This window comes from Octodon degus, unplaced genomic scaffold (assembly GCF_000260255.1).
Source record: "Octodon degus isolate 3935 unplaced genomic scaffold, OctDeg1.0 scaffold00004, whole genome shotgun sequence".
NCBI lineage: Eukaryota > Metazoa > Chordata > Mammalia > Rodentia > Octodontidae > Octodon > Octodon degus.
This window is the reverse complement of record NW_004524580.1, coordinates 34,679,367-34,688,340: the sequence shown is the minus strand read 5'-3', so window position 1 is coordinate 34,688,340 and position 8,974 is coordinate 34,679,367. Positions and strand designations below refer to the sequence as shown.

Here is an 8,974-nt window from a genome sequence, read left to right as displayed (position 1 = left end):
GCTCATTGGTGGCACCATGGGGACCTGCAGTTATGTTCTCACTGGGACTGAACAAGGCATGACCGAGACCTTTGGAACCACCTGTCATGGTGCGGTAAGGAGCTGGGAACTTCGCAAAGTACTGTCTTCAGTTGAGCTCTTACCTTGCATTCTGACAGATAAAGGCACCAGACTGAGCACTAGCAGAGTCGAGCACGGAGTGCTACTTGGGAATTATTCCCCTACAGTACAGTTCAGTGAACTGACTGAAGTCACTTGTGTCCCTACTTAGCAAGGTTATGGTAGGGCCACAGAGACTGGAACGCAGATTTTCTGCATGTCCTGAAAATTCAGGTGGCAGATTGGTGGTCAAGCTGAGCGCACTGTAGCTGGGTATCAGTGATACAGCTTGAACTGATGCAGATTTACAGCAGCTTATCTCCGTGATCGGCTGAAACCGCTCCATTGCCTCATTTGATCCTTCCTGGGGCATCTGCTCAAGTTTTGGGGACGTATCCTGTTTGCGAGTCCAAGTCTCTTTGTCATCAGGACATTGTTTCTCACGTTCTCACCCAGGGATCAGTAAACTTTCTGTGAAGGACCAAGTAGGTGGACTCCCTGGGCCACATGTCCCCTGGACCAGGTATTGAGCCAGCATGCCATTGGAGGGCAGGAGCAGCCACAAGTACATATAAATGAGCATCACTGTTTAGTAAAAGCTTTACTTACAAAATAAACTGGTTTGCCAGCTCTGGAATACCTGCGCCAGAAGAGGCCCTCACAAGTACCTTGTACCTTATCTGCTCTGCCCAGTTCTCATTACCAGCTTCTCATTACTACCTCCCTAGTTTAAGCACAGTGGTTCTCGACCAAGGTGAAGTGGCCACCCATCTAGGGGCACTGGTAGCATCCAGAGGGGTCTGTGGTGCTCACAGCGGGGCAGAGGAAGGAAGTGGAGGCTGAGGCTGCTGCCAAGCACCCCGGTCTGCAAGGCCGGCCCTGCACAGGGCTGCCTGGCTCAGTCAGCCTGCTGAGGGAAAGAGCACAGGTTTTTGTCATCACAGACACCGCTTGCAGTTAACGCTTGTGTAATTGAGGTAGGAAGAGTAATTAGACACACAAAGCTAAATCTTGAGATGTAAAATTCTTCAGGTGAGAAACTTATTTTCTGAAAGGATGTGGGATTTCTTATAAAAGGTACAGACAAAGGTTGATACGGTGAAACAAAAAGTGGTTTTTGAAATTTAAAAAGAACGGTACAGTAGCAGGTGTCTAGTTCTAGCTACTCAGGAGGCTGAAGCAGGACAGTGTAGGCTACAGAGTAAGAGCGCCTCAGATACCAGACACTATGATAGTGTAGAATCAGAGAAAGAGCTTAAACAAGTGCGAGGGTCAGACATCAAACTGAGCTCAGAACTGACCAAGTAGCGTTGGTCCTTTTCTGTTCTAGGGCCGAGCATTGTCCAGAGCAAAATCTCGCCGTAATTTAGATTTCCAGGATGTCTTAGACAAATTGGCGGATATGGGAATTGCAATCCGAGTTGCCTCACCCAAGCTAGTTATGGAAGAGGTGAGTGAAACCTTCCTAAAAAGTTAACTGTAATTGATCATTTATGCTAGTGCACAGAGAACAGTTTTTACTAACAGGCTGTTTGGGCTTTTTATGACTTTTGACTAACTCTGGTTTATCTCACTTTTGGTTGTTGTGTGTGTTTTAACTATGTCTATTTTCTTAATTGTACAAGTAATGCATATTCTTCGGAGAAAGTTCTTAAGAGCACAGAAATTCTAAAAGTGGAGGAGGCCAGCCAAATAGCTCCGCAGATTAAAGTGCCTGCAAGCAGGCGCAGGGGCCGGGGTTCAATCCTCAGGCCTGCCATGCCGGCCCCGCCCCCGGGGCGCGCTGAGACAGCAGTTGAGACTGGGCGTGGTGGCACGCACCTGGAATCTCAGCTCTTGGGAGGCTGTAAACAGGCGGATCACTACGAGTCCGATCTAGTAGTGAGACCCTGAACACCCTGGAGACCCTTCCCTAAAATACAGACAAACAAAAGCAAAGTGGAGTGCTTATCTAACTACTCCTTACCAACACCAAGCATACTTTTTTTTTGAAATTATTTTTTCCATAATTTTATTGCAAACATACTCTGATTTAATTTTTTGCTAATAGGCGAAAGTCAGTCCTCCATGTTGTTTGAATATATATCATATAATTGCAAGTGAAGTCTGTTCTCTTGAAAGAGCTTTTTTCGAGTGACCCGTGTGTCTTAATTCCTCCCTGTAGGCTCCTGAGTCCTATAAGAACGTGACTGATGTGGTGAACACCTGCCACGATGCCGGAATCAGCAAGAAGGCCATTAAACTGAGGCCAATCGCTGTCATCAAAGGGTAGCGTCCCCAGGCCTCTGCACCACCTGCCCTCAGCCGGGTGGGCGCAGACTCAGACACTCTGGACACCACTGACTGACGGCTCTGCGGTGTGCGGCTGTGGCTGCCCATGCTGAATGGCTCCCTGCAGCCATCGTCCAGAAGGAGCTGTGTGGCCTCTTACTTGTCCCAAAGATTTTCAGGAAAATCTGTTGGGGGCAGAAAGGGAAGGAACTGCCTTACTCAGCCATGTAGGTCTTTAATTAGCAGGATGAACTGCACAAAGCGCTTTTACACCCAGTAGATGTCAAGAACTTTGTATTAAACACAGGTCTGGCATGTCTGCTTTCTTGCTGTGTGCCCCATCTCCCCACTGCCCTGTGTTGGCTTTGCACAGAGCCCTGAGCCCTGGGAATGGATGCCCATGGCAGCTGGACAGGCAGGGGCTCCCAGAGCCAGTGATTGGCACTGCTGCCCCTTCTGTGAGCGCACGCCACGGTGACTGCCCTGCTGCCTGGTGTCCTGGAGGAGCCGCGGCCGGCCCACTCCACTGAGTGTCACTGTGCACAGCTGCAGCAGACCCTCCAGGCACATTGCCTAGCTTTGCTTTCTGGCGGGATCGTGAAGCACACTGGAAGAACACAGCTGTGATGTTAGCGGTTACTCTGCTGAAAGAAGCCCAGGCTCGAGGTGTGTGACACCCCTGGCGGAAGGAAGGTACCATGGTGAAACTGACCCAGGGCCTGGTGGGAAGGACCAAGGTGGCACAGACACGAAGAGGGCAGGGAGCCCCGAGCCTGGTGTGAGGCATGCCCTGATGGTGCCCAGGAGCCATGGAGACACCAGGGCCTAGCGTAGGAAAGGAGCGGTGCTATGCAGGGACCTGAGCCTCTCCCGGGTTGAGACCCAAGAGGAGTGGGGCTGAGGCCGGGAGGAGAGGGCCCTGGAGGCACAGAGCGACCTGAGGTGGGCAGGGACTTGGGGACACAAGAAAGCAAGGAGTCGTGGAGGAAGCACCTATGGATCTCAGTGCCATGGACCAGGGGAGGGACCCTTGGAGAGAGGAGCAAAACAAGCCTGGGGAAGAGCCCCAGACACAGGAGCAGGCGGGGAGGTCCCAACACTGGTAGGAAACCCCCAAGGGCAGTGACCACAGTGGGACAGAGGACACATGGGCACCTGGAGGAACCCGAGCTCAGGCTGCTGTACCTGACATCTAGAGGAGGCTGCGTAAGCAGGAGGATCTGACTCCTGAGGAAGATAGCTGAGTGGGGAGCAGACGGGGACTGGCCTGGAGAAACGGGGGTGCTCCGTGGAAGCTTGGAAGCTGAGCCAGCATGAGGGCAGCCAGTGCCAGGCAGCTTGGGAGATGTGGGCTCAGAGAGGCCAGGCGGGACTGCAGTGCAAGGGGGCGTGGGGCGGGGTGAGGCTGCCTGTGGGGGCCCAGGGTAGGGGGGGTGAGCCAAGCAAAACACCCTTGGCAAGGAGGGCCAGAGTCCGTGGAGGCCCAGGTCCTGCTGGCAGGGCAGAACTGCGGGGTGGAAGCCAGCCTGGCCACAGCCCAGCAGGAGTGGTGTGATGACCACTGCCCAGAGCCTGCACACCCACAGGCGGGGCCGAGTGCAGAACACTACCCTAACAGGCAGGCAGGTGCCGAGCACAAAGTGAAGGCCGCTAGGCTGCTCACTGGGCTCTGGAAAAGACAAATCCTAATATTTTAGGGCAAGCCCTGAGCATTGTGGAGACAGAACCTGGGACTGCTTAGAGCAGGAGTCAGTGCAGGACCTCAGGAAAACCTGCCCCTCAGTGAGGCTGTGCAGGGCAACAGACCTGCTCAATGTAGGCTGAGCCCTCCCTCAAGGCCCCCCAAGCACAGCCTAGCACCGTGATCCTCCGTTGGGGCCCAGATCCCAGTCAGCCATTCTGCCACGTGTTCCATCGTGCACCCGAGAGGAGGTGCACGTTCCGCTCACCTCTCCAGGCCTCAGGAAAACTGGTGCCTCAGGAACCCAGGACTGCAGGCAGGAGTGCATTCTGAGGGCTGGGGGAGGACCACAGTGTAGAGAGCCAGTCGTTCCCCAAGAGGTACTGTGTATCCCTGCAGGTTAGTGGGACCTGAACCCCAGAACCAAGCTCTGCTGCCAAGCCCAAAAAGGGGAGCTGCTCAAGTAGCACAGCGTTTCCATCCACCGTGTGCTTGTGCGCCGTGACTAGGCAGCAAGCACTGTGCGTGCCCCCCTTGCTCCGACTCCTGGCTCAGCTGGGTTTTCCAGTGATGGGGACCTGCAGACCCGGAACAGCTGTCTTCCCATTCTTATTACTGAGGAGCTGGAAGAAGTTGGGGCGAGCCGCCTTCTGGGCAGGAGGGAGGAGGCGGCTGGAGCTCCAGGGTCGCCTCTCAGTTCTCACACCAGGAGACATGGCCCAGCAGGAGACGCGCCTTTATCCAGAGCACGGGTCAGACTCGGCTCCGTCACGACCATCGAGGGAATGGTTAATGTTCTACATTCAAAGACCCCTTTGTTATTCAATAGTTTTTCTCACTAAACTCACTTCTAAAGATATTCCCCATAAAGGTTTTTTGGAGGGAGGGGTACCAGGGATTGAACTCAGGACCTTGCACTTGCCAGATAAGCGCTTATTCTACTGCGCTTTCTCCTTGGCCTTTTTTTTTCCCTACTTAGGAAAACAACAAAAATCTTATAGAAATAAATGTTCACCGGGAGTGACGGTGCACCCCTGTGAGCTCAGCTGCTGGCAAGGTTCAGGGGGAAGCAGTCCAAGTTCAAGCCCAGGCTCAGCCATTTGGCAAAATCCTGACTCAAAATTTTAAAGACCCTTACAAGGGCTGAGGGGTTAGAACAGTGGTTGAGCACCCCTGGGTTCAATTCTTAGCACAACAAAAATTAGAATGATCGAATCAGCACACAGTGCTGCAGCAGTACGCTTTGTTACTGTCCTGTGCGCGGCAGGAGTCAGCTGCCTCAGGAGGGAGCACCGCGGCCCCCAGCAGTGAAGGTTGGGCCTTGTGTCCTTTGTGCGTACCTTCTGTGGTGCTGGTGACTAACCCCCGCCTGGCGCATGCCAGCCGAGTGGTTTGCTACTCCCCTCTGAAGTGACAAGCTGACAAGCTTAAATTTCTCAAAAGCAGTAACAGTGCCAGAGAGATAGCTCAGTGGCATAAGCACCTGCCCGGCACGTGCAAGGTCCTGAGCTCAATCCCCAGTACTGGGGGAAGAAAAGTGACATCACACCCGACAGTGGTCTCCGGTACTGCTGTGACCAGCTTGCACTTGAGATGTAGGTATGACACACACTAATGCTCGTGATTTTAACTCAAGAAAGTTGCCTTGAGACAGCTCATTGCCCAAGCTGGCCTGAACCTCCCACCCTGATGTTCTAAGTGGGAGCCAAGGCTCTGCTTCCTGCCACTCCTGGCAGTCTGCCCGTCTGCTCTGTTGAGGGTGGCCCCTTGGTGACTGAGCTAAGGTTCATTTCCAAGTAATCATGCTCTACTTGGGCACAGTTGCACACTGCGATCTTCTGTTTCTGAGAAGTCCGGCACTCCTAGGCATGGCTTTTGGAGGGTAACTAATCACCGCCAACAGAGCGGACTTCCGGTCAGGAGATGGGTCCTGGTCAGAAGAGGAGGGCCCCCCCAGGGGCGTGGCCTGGAAGAGTCCCTGCCTCTCCCTGAAACCAGCCAACTATGGACCAAGAGCTCTAAAACCACGAGTCCAAATAAACCTCTCTTCCTGTAGGTTGTAGGTGTTGGGCATTGCATCTCAGCAATGAGAAAATGACGTAGGGGGGGGGAACCACGAGTGGGGTCATTGCTGTCCCTGACCACGGGGCTTAGAAGCCTTCAAAGTGCTCCTGGGAGGCGTCCAGAAAGGATGAAAGATGCAGGGCGAGAAGCCCTAGAACGCTGCAGGCCAAGCTTAGGGGCAATGCCGGCCAGAGGTCAGAGTGCTGACGAACATGTGATAGTGAAAGCCAGGCCCCAAGGTGTCAGCTGGGAATGAGGACCCCAGGTGCAATTAGGTGCCACACACCATGTGGTATAGGACCCCAGGTGCAATTAGGTGCCACACACCATGTGGTATGCTCCCACTGAAAGCTGGCCTCCATTTTGTTCAGGACAGGACACTGAGGTTAAGGATGGAAGACCAATAAATCTGGTGGAGTAAACTTCTGGGCAGCTCACTGTTCAGGCTGTGGCATGCGTACTGTTGGCAGCTTCTAGTCAGACCTTCCTTGAAAATCAAGAGCCAGTGGTGCAGCTGGTTGATTAAAATGTTTGGAGTTTCACCAAAGAAAGAGCCTGTAAAATTGGGGCCTGTAAAATTCTGGTGAACTTGATCATGGAAAAGATTTGTGTTAAAAGAGCCCCTCCTCCACTTTTATTGAGACAGTGTTTCCTAAGATGCCCTGGCTGGGCTCTGTGGCCCACCCTCCTGCCTCTGAGCTTGGTGCAAAATCTGTGTCCACAGATACTTTGCTGAGGCAGGGTCATGCTGTGTAGTTCAGTGTGGGTGACCACAGGAGGGTGACCTCCTGCAGACGCGAAGGGCAGCACTGCAAACTGCTCCCCTCCGGCAACACGCGGCATGCCGGCATGTTGCAAGGTCCAGGGATGAAGTCAACAGCTGAGATCTGGTTTGGAGAACTACTTACCTGGGTGCGCTGCAAATAATGAGAAAGATGAGGCTTCCGTTGACCTAATTGCTTGCTCCCTTGCTGCAGCTGGATGAAGCTGAGGCGATCCACTTAGGGCTCTTTGTCCTTAGAGGCAAGGGTCCTTGGCCCCTCCTTCAAAATTGTGTGTCTTGTCTCAGTCTCCATCAGCAGGTCTTCCCCTGAGCACACAAGCAGATAGCTAGGAGAGGGTTTAAAGCCAGTTTGCCTACCCAGCCAGCCGGGGTAAAGTACACATTCGCACTCAGGACAGCAGTGAAGGGCAAGGGATGGCTCTACAGTGGACTGATAGCAAAACCCATAGCAACTTTGGGCTCTCCTCTGATGCCTGTTGTCTGTCCTGGAGTGGTGAGAGATGGTAGAGGGAGGTGGGTGGAGTGGTCCTGCAGCCAGCCACCATCTGCAGAGTGGAAGTTAGCTGGTCTGTTTCTAACCAACTTGGTGACACATGGGATTTGTTAACTTGTTTCTTTGAAGATGACAGTAAATTCAGGAGGTCTGAAGCAAACCTTTGCATGAACAGAAACAGCTCCGAAAGTGTTGGGATCCTCCACCTGGCTTCGTGACTGACTGGTCCACGGCTGGGTAATGCTGACCCGGGCCTGCCGGCTCTTGGCTCTCACCTCCGTGGAAGGCTCTGTCATGCTCAACTTGGGTGCCCTAACGAAGCCCCGTAGACCAGAAGGCTTTAGCAACAAAGCAGAAGTGGCAAGTCTGAGGTCAACACAGACAAGTTCTGGTGGCATCCCCATCTGGACAGCAGGCTGCTGCCCTGTGTATCCTCACACGGTGGCGAGACGGAGACAGAACTAGGTCTCTTTAATAAAGGCACTACCAGCCGGGCATGGTGGCACATGCCTGTAATCCTAGCACTCAGAGGCTGAGGCAGGAGGATCACTGCGAGTTCGGGAACAGCCTGGACTATAAAGTGAGCTCAAGGCCTGGCTGAACTGCATAGCAAGATCCCGTGTCAAAAAAAGGTCAATAAGCCGGAAGCAAGATTTATCATGTACTGGCACACATTTCCTATAATAAATGTCATTATTATGTATATATCTAAAATGTGCCAATAAAACATTTTTCAAATACTAAAAAAAAAAAAAAAAAAAGTCAATAAACAAGGGCACTACCATCACCGCGGTGCTTCGGCCTCCTGACCTGATCACTTCTGAAAGCCCCCTCTAACGCCATCACCTGCTGGGTGAGGTTTCCACAAACCGTCTCGGCGTGCTTGCACCCATCAGGCAGCCAGCAATTAAGGTCCACCGTCCAGGATTGAAGCAACGCCACCCTGGGTCTAAAGCCGCTTCTCAAAGGGGCAGCCACCATCTTTCCAGATCCAGATGACAGAGGGGATCTCGTCCCCTAGGTCCCCGGAGGGGAGTGGCATTTCAAAGCACACCTTCAGGCCTGTGTGCCCCTCACTTGCTGGGGAGATGATTTCGATTTCCATTTCTAATCAACAAGAGAGCAAAACCGATGTCGCCCGCTGCTGTGCAGCGGCAAATCCCTTGCTCCGGAACGTGCTTTTTCTGCACCAAGGTCAGGGCGCCTCTGCCCTTCCACAGTAGACGGAGCGCGGGGGTGTGCCGGTCCCGCAGCGCTGCGAGCTCGGGGGCTCAGGACCTGCGCCTCCTTCCGTGTTCCCGCGTCTGCGGTGCAGGCAGCAAACGCTCCAGGACGGGAGCCGGCCTTCGTAGGCGTCGGTTCTACTGTTGCATGGAGGATGCCCGGCTGTGGACTACGGTACATTTATTTGTTCACCTATATGTAAACCTTAACGGCATATCTTATTTAAATCAAGAATCCCAATATTATCATTTCAATGCACAATTCAGATAAAAGTGTCAGTGGGTCCCCAACGAGCTGCAGAAGCCAGCTGTCTCCGGCCGCCAGAGTCCCGCGCGCGCAGGCGCAGGGGTGGGCGTGC

At 53.3% G+C, this 8,974-nt stretch overlaps 1 protein-coding gene across 1 annotated transcript in view; it reads left to right on the top strand.

Annotated features, from left to right (window-relative positions):
• Positions 1–2,658, top strand: part of Rtcb (RNA 2',3'-cyclic phosphate and 5'-OH ligase) — a gene marked incomplete at its 5' end in the record, with an annotated part of 14,377 nt that extends 11,719 nt beyond the window's left edge. Inside the window, 3 exons of the mRNA XM_023717360.1 lie at positions 2–94; positions 1,430–1,549; positions 2,264–2,658. Coding sequence (XP_023573128.1) covers positions 2–94; positions 1,430–1,549; positions 2,264–2,371 — 321 coding nt within the window. The remainder of the gene's footprint in view (position 1; positions 95–1,429; positions 1,550–2,263) is intronic.
• Between the last annotated feature and the right edge of the window lie 6,316 nt (positions 2,659–8,974).